At 39.7% G+C, this 21,834-nt stretch overlaps 1 protein-coding gene across 1 annotated transcript in view; it reads left to right on the forward strand.

The window, feature by feature from the left end:
- LOC139742467 (protein HID1-like) overlaps positions 1 to 21,834 on the forward strand; it is a 61,988-nt gene that overhangs the window by 12,742 nt on the left and 27,412 nt on the right. The window contains exons 4-17 of the mRNA XM_071653005.1: positions 66 to 170; positions 1,128 to 1,296; positions 2,221 to 2,278; positions 2,729 to 2,939; positions 3,745 to 3,858; positions 5,014 to 5,188; positions 5,684 to 5,835; positions 7,332 to 7,410; positions 7,917 to 8,081; positions 9,609 to 9,836; positions 10,844 to 11,001; positions 13,405 to 13,602; positions 14,207 to 14,298; positions 16,686 to 16,844. Coding sequence (XP_071509106.1) covers positions 66 to 170; positions 1,128 to 1,296; positions 2,221 to 2,278; positions 2,729 to 2,939; positions 3,745 to 3,858; positions 5,014 to 5,188; positions 5,684 to 5,835; positions 7,332 to 7,410; positions 7,917 to 8,081; positions 9,609 to 9,836; positions 10,844 to 11,001; positions 13,405 to 13,602; positions 14,207 to 14,298; positions 16,686 to 16,844 — 2,063 coding nt within the window. The remainder of the gene's footprint in view (positions 1 to 65; positions 171 to 1,127; positions 1,297 to 2,220; positions 2,279 to 2,728; positions 2,940 to 3,744; positions 3,859 to 5,013; positions 5,189 to 5,683; positions 5,836 to 7,331; positions 7,411 to 7,916; positions 8,082 to 9,608; positions 9,837 to 10,843; positions 11,002 to 13,404; positions 13,603 to 14,206; positions 14,299 to 16,685; positions 16,845 to 21,834) is intronic.

Consider the following 21,834-nt stretch of genomic DNA (forward strand, 5'->3'; position numbering starts at 1 on the left):
ATTAAAGGGACAAAGAAAAGAAAAGAGATTATTCTTATTTTCATGTCCCTCTTATCCTCACTCAGAGTGATGAAGAATCCCTTCCCTTGGCCCAGTCTCTCCTGGCTGCTCTGTCTGATCTCCTCTTCTGTCCAGACTTCACTGTGGTTGCCGCCAAGAAAGCAGGGCCGGTGAGTTTACTAAACAGTGGAAGAGAAGAGAGAGAGAGAACTAAGCTCCGAAAGCCTGCACTATTGGTGTACCTTTTAAAGGCATTAATGATTGTTTATTTTGTGTCAAGTGCATAGAGAATTAATGATGATTATTTTGCTCTTTGAAGATTTGAATTTGAAATATTATTATCATTATTATTGTGGAATTTCATTTGATAATTTTTGTCATGACTGATGCCCATTTCATAGAAAGGTTAAGAATCATTGCAAGAAACAATTTTAGTTGCCACAGCAACAAGTGAAATACTTTGCAGTAGATTGGTTGCTGTCACGCTGCTACCATGAAAATGGGAAATGTTTTATGTTGCTGTTATTGCAAACTGCTGTATTGACTGTTTCAATCCAAAGTGAAGTACTAGTATCCCACCCATACTGACATACAAGATGTCAGGCTTGAATATAGTAGGTTGAGGTGAGAACAAAGTAAAGATGATATGTTATAAAGTAAATAGGAGGAGCATTGTGTCAAAATTTCATCTGTAAAAACTATAACTACAAATTAAACAAATATAATCCACAGTCTTGTCATTCTGAGCAGAGTTGTGATCAAATTTAGTTGGGGTCTGTATGGCATATTTCTAAGGGGGCAATTGCTCATTATGCCTCTACTATTAATTTCTTTTTCTTTTCTTTTTTAAATTTCAGATATCAAATTGAGTAACATAATCACTGAACCAGAAATTAGTGTTTTCTAAAGATGACTGTTGGTTCCCCCTCAAACCACCCCCAAAAGTCTTTTTCACCTTCCAAAGAGCACTATACACACTGGAGAGGTGAAGTTACAAGTAAACACTTAGTATACAAAGACAAAAGTTCACTGCACTTTTCAGATTTTCCACAGACCCACTGCTTAGCCAACTCTTCTGAGATTCAGTCTCTTACCTCTCAGCCTTGGGTTTTTCTCCCATTTTACAGGAGAAGCCAGATGATCCTCAGTCTATTGATAGCTGTGAGTACATCTGGGATGCTGGGGTGGGGTGCGCCACGGCCCCGCCCCACTTTGCCCACCTTGACCAGAACCGGACGGAGATCCTAAAGCTCCTTCTCACGTGCTTCTCAGAGACGATGTACCTACCACCAGCCAGTGAGTCTTGGCTTTCTCTACACAATCATGAAGTATTTTATCCTTTGTCTGTGTGTCTCTCCTCTGATAACCAGTGACTAAGCAATGTGTGCCCTGAGAGCTTGCTAGCACATACAAATACATATTTCTCAAGAATAAATAAGCTATACAGAAACTCTGCTCTGCTGCTCGAGTTTCTAATGTCTCTAATGTTACAATCTACAATACTATTTCAATGAACAGTTATAACATTGTCAAATTTCTAATTTGTGAAGGTAAATTACCAGGTATTTTGCAAGTTGGGTGCTACGTGGCAGTATGCAAATATGAAATTAGAGTCAACTTTGTCTATATGTGGCTGGGATTGCATAGGTAGTGTCTCTTTGGAGCTACAGAGGTTGTGGTTAATTCACAAAATGTGGGTTTAGCATTTCAGTAATGCCATCGGGGCTTGACCTTGAAGTACTTTGTAGTAGTAAATTATTGACAAAACATTGAATAAAATTCTCAGGCATGCTGGTACAAGTCTGTAGTAATCTTTGACCATTTGAAACAACCACAGATCAGTCTACAATTGTATCTTGTAAGTGTTTCAGTGCTACTGCAGTTACTCCATTTAGGATTAAAAATCAATAGAAAATTTCCTGTAGCTCATGTGCAAAGTTCCATTTATATCTCACACCCTTTTCAATGTCAAAACAGTGCAGAAATGCAGCATTTAGCTTATTTTCAAAGCACAAAGGTTGACTTTTAGTTAACTGAGTTCATATACAACTGACCTCTCGAATATTATACTCACACTATGTTACCATATGAAGGATGTCGAATGTTAATTATGGTATTGATACAAGTTATGTTTTTTAATGGTGATAAACATTTGTAAATTATGTCAAGTACATTGTAATTTCTCATTGTTTTTTTCTACTGTATGTTTTGTTTCAACAGGTGATGCTCACAGCTTGCCAAATCAATGGATTAGTTTCTTTTGTTCATCAGATAACAGGTAAGGCTTAAAGCTATCAAGCCAGAATGTATTGATAACTATTTTTTCTTATTTCTGTCATGAAACCAAACACAATGATTGAAAAAAAAAATATCATGATGAAAAACAAGACTGGGTATGAAACATGTGCAGAAATGATAGGTCTTCATCGTGTGCCTTATTGTTGTCATTAAGCAATCACTAAAGATTAGCAAAAGTTGATTGGAGAACAGTCCCTTGAAGCACATCAAGATAGGATACAAGTCCATGAAAGTATGGTGGTATAATATATTGTCCAAGAAATACAGCCACGTGATGCTGTCATCTATCATTGTAAAAATGCTTGTTTTACATGAACTTTTAATTGTGGTACTTACTTCTTAGAGAAACACATGAGGTATACATTCTTGTTGTAAGCATAATCCTGCAACATGACACACTTCATTCTCTTCTGGTTCCTTCTCCCCCCAGACATGCCCTACCACTCTTCACCTCCTTGCTGAACATCGCCTGTGCCTACGACCCTGTGGGGTACGGCGTGCCCTACAACCACTTCCTCTTCTCGGACACCCGCGAGCCTCTGGTGGAGGTGGCTTCCCAGATCCTGGTGGTCACTCTTGACCATGCCAACCCCCACAATGTCGCCTCATCGGTGGATGGAGGCGAGGAAGGGCATGACATGGTTAGTTGGACTTCAAGCGCCCAACCCCTCATGAAAGAAAAAGAAAAGAAATTCATAAAATAAGACCCCTTCCCTTTTTTCGCTAACTCTGCCCTTGACTGGAGTAGGAAATATTGATATGATTCATATCGTAAACTTAACTTCATTCATTCATTGTAAAGAGCAGGGTGTCAACCTGGGAAAGTGTTCCCCCTACCCACCGACACAAGAAAACGGGCGGATTATGCCGACCCCGCCTGGTTCGCCCCAGGTGACTAGAAATAGTTGGTAAATGGTATCAACCAGGCACACTGTGCCATATGCTTGAATGAATGAGCAAATTTAACTTCCTTGTCTGGTAGACATATTCTCTTCCAGATTTCGCAGAGTCATTTTGCTTTTCAGAATCATTTGATTAGAGATATGCCTCTCTGAAGTCTAAGCAAGATTGATATCAACAGTATCGCAACAGCTAACTCTCGATTGAATAAACTTATAATATTCTATCTTGCCATATGTTGTCTTATATGACAGGGCTCAGATATGACAAAATAAGAGAATGTAAGTTCAATTCATCTGTTAGTATTTTTCCATATTGACCACAACTTCTCCAAACACCTCTTGCCCTGCAATAGAGAACAAAAATAAAAGTCTCTTCCCGTCCAGTGAAAATTTGCTGATGAAAATCTTTGGAAGATATCCACTGCTCTGATTTGAATTATTGTTTGTGTGTGTATGTCAGTTTCATTTTGTGTATATTTTCCTCTGTGAAGAAGCTTAAATTGTTAGTTTGTTGTTCCCTTTGGCTGTTGTTTGTACCAAACAGGGGGTGCTGCCAGAGAACCTGTTTGTGAACTATCTGTCCCGTATACATCGTGAGGAGGATTTTCACTTTATTCTCAAAGGCCTCACAAGACTTCTCAACAATCCTCTCATCCAGGTACAGTGACATCTACCTCATATCATCTTTGTGGGCTTGTATCTATATATGTAGGAGGTGTGTCAGAAAAGTTCCAGGACTTGTGTCATAAAAGATTTATTTCAAACCCAAGCTTCAAACTAAGAGGTTTCACCTTCAAAGTAGTCTATCTGGAGTATGTAACTGTGATCTTAGCTCTCTGCAGCCATCAGATTTTCTACATAATTTCATATACCTGGGAAACATCCCCTATTTCAGGTCGTTCAGCAATGAGCACAGAGCAACGAACAAACAAAGTTTCTGGTATGGTTGGGAGAACTCTGTCAGAAACGCTGAGATTGCTGCAGCAAGTTTACAGTGATGAGACGATGTCATGCACACGTTTTTGAATTGTGCAAGAGGTTTAAAGAAGGACGCGAGGACTTGAAAGATTGCTGCAGCAATCTCAGCACTTCTGACGGAGTTTTCCCCCAACCATACCAGAAACTTCAAGTTTGTTCGTTGCTATATGCTCATTGCTGAACGACCTGAGGCAGAGGATGTGTTAAAAAATTATGTAGAAAAAAAATCTGATGGCTGCAGAGAGTTAAGATCACATAGTCCATATAAATTACTTTGAAGTTGAAACCTCTTAGTTTGAAGTTTGGGTTTGAAATAAATCTATGACGGCAGTCCTGGAACTTTTCTGACACACCTCGTATGTATATTTTGTACCAACTGTTTTTGTCAGACTAGTCATCCCTTTATCTTATCGGCTTTTTACCTTTCATTCAGCAGGGAATTAAGGCTTCTTTCAGTTGTTATTCAGTTGCTATTGGCCATTTTGTGTTCTCTGTCCACATATTTGCTGTAATGTAATCTGCTCCAACTAGATCAAAAATGATAATGCTGTTGTCTCACTTGTGGGCCATTATGATACAATAACAAAATTGGATGATTGAATAATTTGTTGCACTTGTATCATGCTTTTGGCATCTGTGCAAATCAGGGAACCAGCCCTGATGTAAGTAGATGAGTTAATTAGTGAATGCAGCGCAGCGAGATAGGGTTTTAGCCTTCATCAATGAACCTCTTACTTGTCAAACCCCTTCATGTTTCATTCAAAATTGAGAGCTACTGGCTGTGTGAAAAATTGCACATGTTGTAATCATCATCCTGCTCTATTCCTGTGTCTAGACTTACCTCCCAGGCTCTACAAAGAAAATCGCCTTCCATCAGGAGTTGTTGGTGCTGTTCTGGAAGATGTGTGACCACAACAAGAAGTTCCTCTTCTATGTCCTCAAGAGTAGTGATGTGCTGGAGGTGCTAGTACCCATTCTGTACCATCTCAACGATGCCAGAGCAGACCAGTGTGAGTGTCTATGAGTGCTAACTAAAACATTGTGTGATTGGTTGGCATTTGGAAGAAGTGACCTGAAAACAGCCATTCAATGGCAATGATAGGGAATTTCTACCAGTTCTGTTTAAAATATCTGTTACTGGTATCTACAATTTAACCTGATGGTTGCTGTGGACTTTAACCAAAGAGCAACTTGAATTGGAAATTGAATTGATGGAAACATGGCTACAACTTTGGTGTTTCAGGAAGTGGAAAATTAAAGGAATCTATGTGTAGTGCTAAAATACACCATATGCTTATATTTGGTTGAGTGAAGGAATGGAACCAAGCATATTACCTACCAAAGTAAAACAATTTATTGTAACTTTTACACCAATGCATCTTATGGACTCGTATGTAATTATTCTCCATTATATTTCTTGTACATTGTACATCTTGATCTTCACAATTTTACTCATTCCACATCATGATTTTTCTCCTTTTCTCTTTCTTCTTTTTTTTTTTCAGCCCGGGTTGGCCTGATGCACATCGGTGTGTTTATCCTACTGCTACTGAGTGGTGAAAGGAACTTTGGGGTTCGTCTGAACAAGCCCTACAGTGTGCGTGTCCCTATGGATATTCCTGTCTTTACTGGCACTCATGCAGACTTCCTCATCATAGTAAGTCTCTTTATATTCCACATACTAAGAATGTTGCAATAGGATTGGTCAAGAGCTGATCACGTGATAAAGCGTAGTTTTGCCCATCACATCGCCTGAGAAGAACTAGGTCACTTGATAGTACACAGTGCAACGCACTTTCCCTTCAGTGTCACGCTGTGCGCGCATCAAATTCATTGTTTCGTCATCTATAAAGACAGCTGTTTGTTTTGCTGATCTCTGGCAGTCCATACAGTCTTAACGTGAGATGAGTACGCGCCAAATAAAAGTGCGTTGCACTGTGGACTATCATTTAACTAGGTCACTTGATAGTACACAGTGCAACGCACTGTCACTTCAGTGCCGCGCGTTGCGCACAGCAAATTCATTGTTTTGTCATCTACGCGCACATGTAGGCTAAGCCCTAAGGATACCTAAAGACAGCTGAAACGGTTTCATATGTGGAATAAAATGGGAATTTCTAGGACCCTGGATGTGGAATATAAAGCAAATAATCAACTTTTAGTTTCAGGCAATGAGACAAACTATCACTTCCTCGGCAATCTGAATGTGTACGCTATCTTTCCTCAGCTGCGCTTCTGAAAGATAGCTACATCCAGATCGCCTCGGAAGTGATAGTTTGTCCCATCACCTTCACCAACGTTGATTATTTGCTTACTATCCTCTGACTAAAGTGATTATCTTTGTCTCAAGTCTTTCTAGCAGTGCTCCCTGGTAGTGTGGAGTCAAACACTTAGTTTGTTGCACCACTATTCTTTCTTGGGTATGTATGTTGTCGTGAAAAAGGTCTTCCCACTCCCTGAGGGGCGTACCCACTCCCTCAGGGCCACATTTATACCCAAGAAAGAATACATGGTGCACCATTAAGCCTTCTACCACCCAACGTTATAAGGCCACAAAAGCCTTCAAAGATTTCAGTCAAATAGTCCAGTCTCTCAGGCAGAAATGAACTACATTGCGTTTACTGCTCGAGACACTTCTGTGAATACGCTTGTGCTGCTTGCTTGCAGTCTGTAAGTTTGTACATTTTGGAGAATCTCTGACTTAAAATATTCTCCTCGTTTCAGAATTTCTATACTTTTGAGTATTGACATCATATAAATGCTACATGTGTGCAGATGGATCAGTTTCCACTGTGCTTCAAATCCACCCCACTGCCCTCATATTAAGGCCTGTAATTTGCTTTTTTTCCACAGGGGAGGGGTTTATCACAAAGATGAAATAAACATTTTATATGAGATTTTTATTGGCCTGGTTAACAATTATGGAGAACTCCACTAAATTAGAAATGGATTGCTGCTGACAGCTATGCTATTAAAAAAATCAAACTGATTCTCTCACAAGACTGTCATACGACATGGATTTGCATAATTACAGGCTACATTAGGATGAAGAGATATATTTGTAGTTGTTTTTGTGTTGTACTGAAAGTGATTCAATAATATCAAAGAGTGAGGATTTGTATACAATATCTTTCTTCTGTCAAACTATTTCAGGTGTTTCACAAAATCATCACATCTGGTCACCAAAGATTACAGCCTCTCTATGACTGTCTGCTGACTATCATTGTGAATGGTAAGTAGGTGTGAATGCCAATTAGGTGTGAATGATGAGGAGGTGGGAATGGTTTGAAGGTGTGAATGGTGAATAGGTGAGAATGGTAAGTAGGTGAGAATGGACAGTAGGCGTGAATGATAATTAGGAGTGAGAGGTAAGTACACATTGTATGTGTGAATGATGAGGAGGTGGGAATGGTTGGAAGGTTTGAATGCTCTGAAGGTGTGAATGGTGAATAGGTGTGAATGGTGAGTAGGTGTGATTGGCAATTAGACATGAATGGTAAGTAGGTGTGAATGATAATTAGGAGTGAGAGGTAAGTATGTGTGAAGGGTGATTGCAGTTATAGCCAGTTGATTCCCTTTGGCTATTAGAAAGCAACTATTTACTGGAAAAACAAAAATGTCTCAAAAACACTTCTGACATATGATATAAAAAAGATACTAGATATGATGATGATGAGTGTAATATAATTTAGGGATAAAAGTGACTGATCACAAAACCTGTTTGACTCTTGCTTCCAGTGTCTCCATACCTGAAGAGCCTATCCATGGTGTCAGCCAACAAGCTGCTTCATCTCCTGGAGGCGTTCTCTACTCCATGGTTCCTCTTCTCCAGCCCCTCCAATCATCATCTGGTCTTTTTCCTCCTGGAGATCTTTAATAACATCATCCAGTACCAGTTTGATGGTGAGTGCATCATAGAGCCTGAGGGTGCTGTATCATAGAGCATTAGGGTATGGCATAGTAAATTATTAGGGTAGGGCATCATAGAGTCTTGGGGTATGGCATCGTGGAACCCTAGGATGCTCATCACAAAGCCGTAGGGTCCTGTATCGTAAAGCATTAGGGTATGGCATCATATAGTCTTGGGGTATGGCATCGTGGAACCCTAGGATGCTCATCATAAAGCCGTAGGGTCCTGTATCGTAAAGCATTAGGGTACAGCATTGTACAATCTTAAGTTGCAGCAAAAGAGACTCTTTGGATGCTGCATCTGTGATGAATCTTCGCTGACTCGATACAACTGTTTATGAACAGAATGAGTTTTCAGTGACTTTTGTCATCTCTTGATATGAAATGAACAAGACAACAGGAAATTTCAACATGGCAACTTAAACAGAACCAGGAAAAAAAACATGAGAGCAATATGTATAAATATATGAATATGTTTGTATCAAGTGCTGTGAATTCTGCAGATTTTTTATTTTTTTCTGGTGTAAGAATATGAGACAAAGTGTTATGTTCTTCTGATGTAGAGAAAACTGTCCTGATTGCACTATTTTTCCTTATTTTGGGTTGTTTGTTTGGTTGCTAACCAAAAACAAAGAGAAAAAGATAAGAGGAGTAAGGAGATGATTTCTTTACTGCTGATACAGCAAGCTCCTTGAGAGCTCAGTGTGACAGGTACAGCAAGATACTCCCAGTGGTTGTTGATATGCATTATAAAATAGGTAGCCAAAATCCTGCGATCTCATTGATCGAGAGCTGTGTGTTGATTTTACCTGGTGGCACGCTGCCTCACAGAGGACAGCCACTGTAAACATGTCATCGCACACTTGTAGCAAAGGTTTGTGCGCTAAGCAAGCGTTGACGCACTCGGTAAGAGATGGGTCTTGGGTAACAAGCCATGCATCCATTACTTTTGCTGTGCATCCGGTAATTACTTGATGCATGGTCTTGAAAATGAATGGTTTTCATCTATGGCAAGCCAAAATGAAATGCATCCAGTAAATTTGCCATAGGTTACATGACCAAAAAATGGGTTTCTGGCAAGAAAATTTTTCACCGTTCTATAAAACAGATGATGCACGTGTCTTTTCATACATCACTAGGAATAGTGTGTGTGAGGTAACTATGGAATTTAGCCTAAACACACTTGGCTTCACCTCATGGGTTCCATAGTTGCCTTATGCACACAATTCCAACTGACGCAATCAGAACTCTGCGTCATTTGCGTAGTATACCATTCATAGTTGGTCTCTGTGTAGGTCAATGTATGCGTCTTATAACTGTACTAAGGTCTGTCACTCCTGTGCACTCCTTTTGCATGTCCGGGTCAAGGTCAGCATTAGTAACATTCACTGATTTGCCATCAAACACATCAGAATGCCCGCTTCTTTGTATGTTGTGTGAAAATGATGATAGCAGTCACATTAAAAACTTTTGATGGAGTGAGCCTTTAAAGCCACACCTGTTGTGCATCTCTGTTGCTAGGCAACTCCAACCTGGTGTACACCATCATCCGGAAGCGCACTGTGTTCCACCAGCTGGCAAACCTCCCATCAGACCACGTCTCAATCTCCAAGGCTCTAGCCAAGAGAAGCAAGAAGCTGAACCCCACCCCCAGCGCTGACTTCCCTGAGGCTGCCACCATGGAGGGCGCTATGCAGGCGGCTGATGCTGAGCCAGGCACGCTGAAGGCTACCCTTCTTGCCACTCCAGGTAACTCACCTGTTTGACCTTTGAACCTACAAAATATCGCAAGGAAAGATATGCCACTGACTTGACCTTTTCACCCTAGACTAAGTAACAGTTTCATTGTCTTTTTAGGTCCATGTTAATGAGATTGATACCGACAGATTTCTGGTAGTATTGGATGGTAATCATGTCCAGGGGGGCATTTCATGAAGCATTTTGTCAGATATTTCGTCTGACAAAATGTTAAAAGCTTCTGAAATCTTTGGATCTGATTGGCTAAGAGCAAATTTGTCCGACAAGTTGTCGGACAAAAATGCTTCATGAAATGCCCCCCTAATGTAAATCAGAGGTAACTCCAGGGGGGCATTTCATGAAGCATTTTGGTCGGATATTTTTCTGACAAACTGTTACAAGCTATTGAAATCCTTGCATCTGATTGGCTGAGAGCCCAATTTGTCCGACAACTTGTCGGAGAAAATGTCCGACAAGTCAATTATATCCGACAAGTTCAGAGGAATCGGCCAATCAGACTGAGGAATTTTTCAAAACTTGTCGGATAAAAGAGACTTGTCAGATATTTTATCCGACAAGTTCCTTCATGAAATGCCCCCCTGGTCGCATGCTCAGCTAAAAACCAAGGTACATTGGCAACAACCTCCATTTGGGCAAAGAAACCCAAAAGGAGAACATGGAAATATAGTGAATAGTTATCAAAAGCATGCTTTATGTTGACATGTAAGTTGCATTGTGATGACATATTCCGTGTTGCAATCATAGATTATTATGAAACCCAGCAGCTTCCTACGAAGTGCTGCAAATGCTTTCATATGGTTACCTGTAATGAATAATGTTATATCAAAACTGATTCATGATTATAAAGTCTGTGATACAATATGAAATTTAGCTTATCCATCATTACTTGTTTGATACTATGACATTGGATCTGCTAATCAGCAAACTTGTGAAAGTTGTTGAAGGTCTTTGATAGATTTTGTATCATGTGGATGATATTCTCCCTGTCTCCCTGCCAGGTGTATCCATGATGACAGAGACATCCAAAGTGATGCCTGGTGAGGCAGCAGCAGCAGCAGCGGCCAGTGTGGAGCACTCTAGTGGGGAGAACAGGGCGGGGCCTGGTGGAGAAAACAGGGCGGGGTCTGGTGGAGGAGGAGACAATGCAGCCCAGAACGTAAGCAAAGCTGCCATCTCAGCTATATGATTTAACCCTAACTTACCTGGGCTATTTAGCGAGCTTGAATTCCGGGGGGCATTATGGCCCCCCCTTCAGATCTCGGCCGTTGATCGCGCGATCGCCGCAAAATTTTGCAGGAATATAAAACCGGATGTAATTTACAAGAATGTTAAGTTAAATTTTCAAAAACTTTGCATTTTCTATTTTGAATTAATTGATTATGCAAATATATGCAAAAAAAACTCATTTTTGTCTGTAATTGGCTTATGAAAGCTTATGGAATGCTGATTTTTGGTTTAAATATTCCTAATGACATTCCGCACATTTGTGCGTAAAAAAAATTCAGTATCAAAATTAGTTTCTTATGTTTTATCAATTTTTTATGTATTTCTTTGTTTTTTCGAACTTTTGTTTTTGTTTTTTCGAACTTTTGTTTTTGTTTTTTAGGAGAATTTGTCATACACATTTTTTGAAGCATAATTATACTAAAAGAAATTGATTTCAGCCATTAAAATTAAAAGTATGAATCTTTAAATAAATCAATTGAAAAAACACAATTTGTATTGACTTTGTACACAAAATCAAGCTTTTGAGCAATTTTTGGGTTGACAAAAATTTTTTGAAGGGGCGTGGCTTCGGAACGGTATACCTGGGTGCGACAAATTTGGTCTCAAAAGTTGCGCGAGACTTGAAAGTAAAAAGTTAGCGAGCCGCGCGGTCAAAAAAATTTGCGTGCTGGAATGGTCGCGGAATTCGTCGAGGGGGGCCATTATGGCCCGCCCAAGTAAGTTAGGGTTTAAGCCTTACTATGCTGTGTTGGCAATTTGCAAACATGAATGAGAACTTTCTCAGCCAATAAATAGTCCATATCTGTAATGTATTGAAATTCATGTATGTTTCTTTTCCTAGTAACACATCATTTTATACTCTGGCTATGTGCAATTGAGTTTCTTAAGAATTCACTGAGCATTATCAGTTGTTGCTGCATAGGCAAGCCTCTTTCTTGACCGAAAGATCGGTCTGTATCTGGTTTTCGGGAATATGTTCCAAGAAGACTGCATCTGGCTTCACGGATCCCCTCCTATACAGACCGAAGGCTATCATACTAGCTCCTGTAGGGATGCTCTGCCAGCTGTCGCCCACAGACCAAACGTTAACGATAAACCCAATTTCATACAGCTTTTTTACATTCAAACAAGTTTGACATGACATGACACATTATGCAGCAATATTTGGGGTTACTTTCTCACATTGTGCAGTCGAAATACTCACAATAAACTAGGTTAGATTGCATAAATTTGTATCCATATCGCAACATCACCGTTCGCTAGCTGTAAGTCACCATTTAAAACATGTACCTCGCATGTGATTGGCTAACTGATTTGTGTGTTGAAGAACTGTTACAACCGTATCGATGGGCTGGTAGTTGTTTGTCTTTTTTCATGAAAATTCTACCAAAATGTTGGATAATTCATTAATCTTGTGAGTGCAATGCATTCTTGAAATGTTGATTTTGCTATACAAGTTTAGATTTGCTGATCTAGGGCTGTGAATTAGAACCAATCGAGAACCAATTCTCCATATAGACAGTGGTTAAGAGCTTCACTACAGCGAGGTATGGGACAACCTTCCATCCGTCTACGGAGGAGAGCGATAACGTCAAAAAATAAAAGACTCCTCCGGACAGACAGATCTTCGTGTCTAGCCTCTTTCAAGCTTTGCGGTTGCTATGGCAATCTTTTGTGAACAAGGCATGCATAGAATTTGAATACAATACAGATGTCTTGGAATTAATTGTCAATGAATAGAGACAAAGTCCCCTGTCTAATAATGGCTCACCTACCTGTTGGACTGAGGCAAATTGCTATACTTGAGTGAGCATGCTGATTTTACCAATAAGTTTTTGAGTTTGGAGGGACTAATGAATGCTGATGAGAAAACTTGGCAAGCTAACCTATTAAGTGCCTGATTGCATAAGGGATAATGCAGTTAATATCTTGGCCTATTATGGCATATTCCCAGTGGTACACAGCAATAAAAGGTCATCTAATTTAAAGTCCTCTATGCAGCCATCGTTTTTATCCTGTGTCCTTCAGTCAAAAATACTGTAAAGAATGAGGGATGTTCACATGCATTTTAATTTCGTGAATTTCACAAGAGCCAAGATTGGCGAAATTAAAGTGCACCTGAAAGTTCTTGTCTACACTATATGCATTGAATGGCAGATGCAATTCGCGAAAATTTCATGCCGCAAAAATAGCTTGCTTTACAGTGTACATTTTCTGAGATAGTGCCATTTTCCTTTCAAGGGTAATGTTGTTGTCATAGTGATTCTATCCTTGGTGTTGTGATAGACTGTACAATGTAAAGTACATTTCAATGTCTCTCTACCATTTCTAGCTTCAGGCTGCAGTGTCCCCACACAGTGACACAGAAAGCCATTCCTCGGAGTCCGGTAGATTACCACAGGATGGCCAACAAGCGAGGGCAGGCTCCAGTAGGGAGGAGTACAGACCATCACAGCTGCAGAGGACTGGTTCAACATCCTCGAGTGCTGCTGCTAGCATGTCTGGGGAGTGGAGGCCAACACCAGAATGGGTAGGGGGAAAAAAAAATCACATGCCTGAACCATGTGTTAGCAAATTCTTTGTGAACGTATCTGAAGTATGTCAGACTTTACGTGCAACTTGGTGCTGTACTTGAATGTGTAACCAGGCAATGATAATTTTGTGTGTCTTTTTTTCTTTTTATGCTACACTGTATCAGAGACAAGGTCTTTCAATGATAAAGACATATTGGCAATATTCTGAATATTGTTAGAATTAGTTGATAACAATGAGCCAGCTCTAGTGAGATATCTCAGTTTTAGACCATGTAATGACGTCGTTATAATCTCATGTCCACACTTTAATTGTTAGGCTATTGTAAAACCTGAAATTTTGGCATGCATGAAGCTTTTGCTAATTTTAGCTCGGAGCCAAGATTCATGAAAGTAAACTGCATGCCAAATTTCTTGTTTAAACAGTGTATGGAATGTCAGTGGCAATTCGCAAAGTTTCATGCTGTGTAAAAGGCTGTCGGCTCCAATTAAGAAAAGTTTCATGAGCACTGCGTATGTTTCTGGTTTTACGGTATGTAAATAGGAAGTAAGATGGTCGTCCCTATGGTGAGATTTCTACTACCTTTGTTTCCATAACAACAGGTGCAGTCATGGAAACAGAAGCTTCCGCTGCAGACGATCATGAGATTGCTTCAGGTGCTGGTGCCACAGGTGGAGAAAATCTGCATTGACAAGTGAGTTCAAAGGTCAAATAACAGAGATCTTCCTTGACCAGTTGTGATGGCTACTCTTGTCCTGTCATTCTATCGTCAGTTGTCTCCTACTTGTAGTTGAGAAAAAAGTCTCTTTTGTTATTAACCAAATAAAAGTCAGTGATTCTAGCAGTCTTCTTCTCAAGTCATTACACTCCACCCATCCAGTTCTCCACACAGGTTCTGGCCTGGTTTATTGATATTTTTGGCATCCAGGTCATTTTGTCTAATCTGTTCAAGCAGGAGGGGGCTGACCAAAACATCTCGTTGTCTGTTTCCCCTTGCAAGCACAGGCAGTTGGGCCTTCCTCATTAATATATCAGGACCCTGCAATGTCCAGTCTTAGATTATAGCAATGTAGGTCATTTTGTGCTGTTTTAGCCATCTTTTTTTTCCCTTTTCTCACAACCACAGACTGCATATTTAGCACTTTTGATGCCCTTTCTTAGATATGACTACTAAATGGGTCTAGTGGATATGGCTGACTATTTCCCACTTACTGCCAGTTTGCTGTCATGCAGTCAGTAGCCTGTCATGCTGATTTGTCAGAGTTAAAGTTTTGTTTTATTCACTCACAAAATACTGACCTATGGCTGAGTTTCACTAAATTTTTCATTATTGCTGTCCTCTTGGTGACATACTGTAAAATTTCATTCAGACTTTACTTTATCGCAGAGAATAGCACAGAAACCTCCTCTACAGCTAGCTTCTACTCACCTTGTTTTGCTCAATGTTTCCGTCTTGTTTTGTCGTACAGCCTTTATTGTTATATTAGGGCGAGATGTGTTGGTAAGCAGGTCTCGTAAATACTAGAATTTAGACTGGCATTATGTTCATGGCCTGCAATATGTGACCGTGCACCTCAAAACGAACATAAATTCGCACACACTGATTTTGCGTGAGGACTGAAAATGAGTGAAATGGGTCAACCTAGCCGAACTTGACTTTTTCATATTTTCTGAAAGAGCGGGTCTTCTTTTACATTATGCTAAAATTTGGTATCATAAAATGGGCATGGAAATTGTGTTTTTTTCGCAGTTTATCTTGAACATTTTTGGTAGAATAGTGTGATTAGGTGTGTCTTTAGAATCCCTTTTTCATTTCTGAAAAACCTTGTCCACACTCTTCACTTTCAACTCTAATAACTTTTGAAAGGATAGTACTACTGCTTTGAAAGTTGGCATTAATTATAGACAGAATGTGTTAATGAGGCATGCCTAATTTCAGTTTAATCTGATAATCCCTTCATTGTTGTTACTCTGGTGGTTTACTTCCTGTTTTTTGTCCCATTCATCGCACATCCAGCACGGTTTGGTAAAGATTAAGCACTTGAATAGACACTGTACTTCAGAGCCTCTTTTCTCAGTTCACACTTTTCCCGAGTTTGTGCTTTCTTTCCAATATTTAGATAGGTTAGGAGAGTCCATTTGATTTGAGTTATACATCATTTTAAAGCTTAAAGTCTGCTCTTTCAGAATATGGTCTTAACTAAAAATTCATGTCTGGCAACTTTTTTTTTTGTTTTGAGGTGCAGGGTCACATATGTATTTCACAGTATTTATATATCGCTGTATTCTCACATTTAAAAATGTGCCAAAAGATGTTTCTTTGTGTAAGAGAAATGAATCTTGTAGGTGGGAAATATTAAGGATTTCTCAAGAAAAGAAATTTTAAATTGCTCTTTCCCTCTGTGTAGTTCTGCATTTGCAAATTTGACCTCTATTCGACTATTGTATTGCTCTTTGTAAAGTACTGCAATGTGAAAGCAAAAACACCTTTGTGCTCTGGTACCAGGGATATGCGCTCTATGTATAGAATTAAGTGCCATCAGAGGGTAAGGTTAAAAAGTTGAAAAGGTTGAAATTAGAGGTTTGAATGTAAATTACAACTCCCTTGATATTGTCTCTCTTTGTTATTGCTGTAATATTTGAGTTGTTATGATAGTGTGTGGTCAGTGCCCTACATGTGGATCTACAAACACCTTGTAAAGACATTCACATTTACCTACACACACATATTTATTGATAGAAAGGTACATAGAATGATGGATAGATAGATAGATCAATAGATAGATAGATAGATAGATAGATAGATAGATAGATATATACTGTAGATATTAGATAGATAGATGGATAGATGTACAGGTTGGTAGATGGATGGCTACATAGGTATCTATGTAGATGGATGGAGGAATAGATTCATGGATAGCTAAAGAGATAGATAGATAGATAGATAGATAGATAGATAGATAGATAGATAGATAGATAGACAGATAGATAGGCAAGTAGGTAGGTTGATGGATGGAAAGATCATAGATAGATCCAGGTAGATGGGATTCTGTAACCTTGCCTGATGTTTTTACTTGCCAGGGGTCTGACGGATGAGAGTGAGATCCTAAAGTTTCTGCAGCATGGCACCCTGGTGGGTCTCCTCCCGGTGCCCCACCCTATCCTGATCAGGAAATACCAGGCTAATAGTGGGACCACCCTGTGGTTCCGCACCTACATGTGGGGTGTCATCTACCTCAGGTAAGCCTTCAAATTTTCCCACTGCATCACATCACAATGCCTCTTGCACCATTTGGGTGGGAGGCATTGTGATTAACATTGCGCCATGCTTCGCTTCTCTGCACTCGAGTGTACCATATTGATCTGCTGAATAAAGCTGCCTTTACACCATGTTCCACCAGCAACCACGGCAGCCCCGTTTCAGGCTACCGTGGAAAAAAACGGGAGGGACATGAAGCGACGCGGTGAGACGGATACAAAAATGTGGCGGCCGTGATTGCCGTGGATGCTGTGACAGATTTGTAAACTGTCAAAAACTTTGCCTAGCAGTTGCGATGCTAATGAGGAATTTTGTATGCTGTGATAAAACGGGGTGAACGCAGAGAAACACGTTGGCATGCAATAGAGGGTAATAAAACTGGGAGCCGGCCGTAGCGGGACGCAACGGAAAATACTGATAGTCTACCTTGATCAGACGTGAGAAGAGCGTCTGATAGCTATATGTTCACCGAGGCGAGGACTGGAACAAACAAGACTACGTAGAATGCGAAGGGGGGAAGACAGGAGAATGTCTCATCTACCCACAGCGCACTGCGTTTAAGGCAAATGGGGCTGCTGTTACCGCCGAGAACATGGTGTAAACGCAGCTTACGTCAAACATATGCTACTTAGGTTTACGGTTCACCATGTGTGAGTCCTGAAAAGGACTGTTGGCATGAAAGAGGATATGAGAAGAATAGGAAGAAACGAGAAAGTGAGCGAGAGTATTCTTTCTAGAGTGTGTGTAGTCCTAAAAAGGACTATGAACCAGAGAGGAGTGTGGAGCAAGGAGAAGGACTCAACGTTTCGGACAGTTGACTGTCCGTCCTCAAGAGTCACTCCTGAGGACGGACAGTCAACTGTCCGAAACGTCATCAAAACTGTTCATTATCATTAGCGACTTTTCGTTTTTGATTTGTCCCCATACTCAGCTGTTTTGCACATTCCAGGAACACCCAGTCAAAACATATGAGATGTCACTTTAAAGAGGATTAATTAGGCTTTCTTGTGATGTCATATTTAATGAAGTTAATGCCTGTATAAGAGAAGTATCATATCAAATCTTAATTGCAGAACTTATTTTGAGTGGTATATTTATGTAGCGTACATTTTTCTTTTCAACTATACCATGATTTACTACACTTCACTGCGCAGCACTTACATGTATGTGTGTATTCCAGCATTGCTTACTTACTGCCTGACTGCACACTAATAATTGCAATGTAGGCTACACTACACTTGACTGCACTGTATTTGACCATGCACTGTGTACAAACAATGCTAAACATATAATAACTCTATGCTGGTAAACACAAAAGTTGACTTCCCATTACAAACTGCCTGGTCTGCATTACACCGCCTGTCCCTGACTGCACCAAATAATACCCAACTTCTCATTACAACACCACAATGCAATATACATCAAGGAGATATGCTCTATTGCATTTCAAAGGACTATTCTACTGCATTCATTTTAATGGACATGCTGTGGGGGATTCATTTTACTGCTGACACAAGGTTGAGTTGAGTGAGTTTGAGTTTATTTAACCACGTGCGGTAAAAAAAAAATCATACAATGGAAAGAATGTAAATAAAAAACGCGAAATAATCATTACAAATGAACGGCAAAAAAAAAAAAAAAAAGAATGAAAAAACCCACAAAGTTTACAATGTGTAAGTATCCCAGACAAAAAAAAAAATAGATGTGACAAGTTAGTGGAAGGCAGTAATTACATACGCATTGTGTACCAAGAGAAATTTGCAAGCTAATTTTAAATTAGTTAAGGGAGGTATATATTGAAATGCTATTTCATGTCAGCTCATCATAACTTGTTTGATCTATAATATTCACTAATGGCATGAAAGTGGAATGTGATGACTAATGGTTATTACTTGCCATATTTGTTGGAGTGTCAGATACACTGTCCGCATGTTTATTCTTTATCTTTTAAATTTTTTAGATGCAATGTATGCTGTCTCTGTCTGGTTTGTATTAACCCCCCTCAATACCAATGCTAACGTGTATAGAATTGAAACGTAAGAGAAGGCAATAAACTTATTACAAAAAGAGATTTTGTGTTCATGATGGCCTGTATGGTGTAAGCTTCAGGGTGCCTGCAAGTTAAGCAATGGCTTGCTTCAAAGACTTAAAGGCATAATTTACCATTTGCAAATAAAACTAAAACCCAGCTTTAGTGCTTCACAATAGCTCTTAAATGTGAGCTAGGGTTAGAAACAAACCATGTAAAAAATTTGAATCAATGTAGTTAATGTAAAAGTACTGTTAAATATACAAATGTGAACAATAGTCATAGTAAAAATGTTTCTAGACTAAACCGTCTACAATTATGGTTTATTGAGTAAAGTAGTGATATATCCGTATATTTTAGGCTTTATTGCAAAATTTTTACATGGTAGGACGTTTTGTGATACAACTGACCTACCCATATGCATCAAATGTGATATCTCAAACGTTTTTAAAATCTCTGCTCCCAAAGGTAAACAGTACCTTTAATAAATCATACATGCAATGTATTTTGATTTTGTAACACAGAACAACCTTACGCAACTTGATCAGGTGTTTTTTCTCTCAATGCATACAATCCATCTACATCAACGAATATTAATCATCAAGTGACACACACCTACCCTAGTGAAATGAGTTGGAAATGCTAACAGAGATCATGCAAACATGATAAACAATTCAGATTTCGTACATATTGTGAGAGTGCAGTATAGTTACCCACGCCGATGTAATCGGCAGGGCGTTATGTAAAGGGTTCCGTATGTTTGTTTGTTTGTTTGTTTGTTTGTTTGTTTGTTTTTTTGTTTGTTTGTTTGTTTGTTTGTATGTTTGTTTGTTTGTTTGTTTGTTTGTGTACAAGATAACAAGAGAACGGGTAAACGGATTTGCACGAAATGTTCAGGGAATGTTTGGATAATGACAGGAAAGAATCGATTAGATTTTGGTGATAATCGGTTGACCCTTGCAAATTCTGTGTGACCTTGAAGTTTTGACCCCATGGTATAGTGACCACTCCGAACATTTTCCGTTTCTTTGCGATTTTCCGCTACCATACAAATATGGCGCGCCATTTGATCAGTAATGCCGATTAACTGTTCATCGCCGAAAAACACTGTTTATCGGCGATAAACACTGAAAAAACACTGTTTATCGGCAATAAACAGTGTTTATCGAACGAAAAACACTGTTTATCAACAGAGAAAAACTATGTTTATCGACCAAGTGATAAAGTGTTTATCGACGAAAAACTATGTTTATCGATCGACCGATAAACAGAGTTTTTTTGTGATAAACACTGTTTATCGACCGCCGATAAACGGTGTTTATCGAGAAAAATTCTGTTTATCAGTTGATAAAGGTGTGATAAACAGAGCTTCATCTTGATAAACAGAGTTTATCGCTCGATAAACAGAGTTTATCGCTCGATAAACAGTGTTTATCGCTCGATAAACAGTGTTTATCGCCGATAAACAGTGTTGTTGGTCGATCGGCGCGCCATATACAAAAGCGTATCTCCCAAACGATCCGACTTCGCTGCATGCAACTCTGTTCGTAAGACGATCCAACTTCGCTGCTCAACACCATTCGTAAGAATTTCGAAATTTACGTTTATTTGAGGAACTATGTCCTTCTTGATTTATGAAAGTTCGGGGTTCGCTCTCCGTCGTCACAAACTGTCCCGTATTTGGTGATTTTTCAAATTAACATTGATTCTTTTTTTGTTTGTTTGTTGGAGGAGCATTCCTCAATCATGAAATAATTTTGCTCGGTCCCAGTCACACTGCACGATATGCGCACTCCTTGTCAATGCGTGTTCAAGGCCGGTGAAAATGCATCGCGCTCTACCCTGTTGGCGCAAAATTGCATCGCGGACGTTGCGGCGCTCGTTGGTGACCGAATACTGGTGCAGTAGATATTTGCATTCAACCCTTGTATTGAATAATTGCCGTAGGGTGGTAATTGCCCAGGGGGTACGTAAATTTTGTTTTTACCCACGCCGATGAAAATCGGCAGGGGGTTATGTAAAGGGTTCCGTATGTTTGTTTGTTTGTTTGTTTGTGTACAAGATAACAAGAGAACGGGTAAACGGATTTGCACGAAATGTTCAGGGGATGTTTGGATAATGGCAGGTAAGAATCGATTAGATTTTGGTGATAATCGGTTGACCCTTGCAAATTCTGTGTGACCTTGAAGTTTTGACCCCATGGTATAGTGACCACTCCGAAAATTTCCCGTTTCTCATTTTGCGATTTTCCGCTACCATACGAACACATAAACTCCCAAACGATCCGACTTCGCTGCTCAAATGTTCGTAAGAATTCCGAAATTTACGTTTAGGCCTATTTGAGGGACTATGTCCTTCTAGATTTATGAAAGTTCGTTCTCCGTCGTCACAAACTGGCCCGTATTTTGATGATTTTTCAAATTAACATTGATTGTTTTTTTCGTTGGAGGAGCATTTGCTCAGTCAGTCACACTGCACGATATGCGCGCTCAATGTCAATGCGTGTGCAAGGCCGCTGAAAATGCATCGCGCTCTACACTGTTGGTGCAAAATTGCATCGGGGACGTTGCGGCGCTCGTTGGTGACCGAATACTGGTGCAGTAGACATTCGCATTCAACCCTTGCAATGAATAATTTCCGTAGACACTAATCATAGGGGTAATTGCCTAGGGAGCACGTAAATTTTGTTTTTCTTTTGCGCTTTTGTGGATACCATCAAAGATCGTACACTCATACGACCTTTGATATCATCACACTCTTGGCTTGCTATGAGCAAAATATCCCGCAACAAAACGGCGTATTTCTCTATTTTTAACGCTTTTTCGGCGACCTGTCGCGTAGACAATACTCTTAAAACTGGACTTAATTCGCGCGCGCTTGGAAAAGTTCTGATTCTGCACTTTTGACGGTGGTATTTGGGATTTTCGATGGATTTTTGGAGG

This window comes from Diadema antillarum, unplaced genomic scaffold, assembly GCF_040938485.1.
Source record: "Diadema antillarum isolate AM-2024a unplaced genomic scaffold, OU_Dant_1.0 seq00001001_RagTag, whole genome shotgun sequence".
Taxonomy (NCBI): Eukaryota; Metazoa; Echinodermata; class Echinoidea; order Diadematoida; family Diadematidae; genus Diadema; species Diadema antillarum.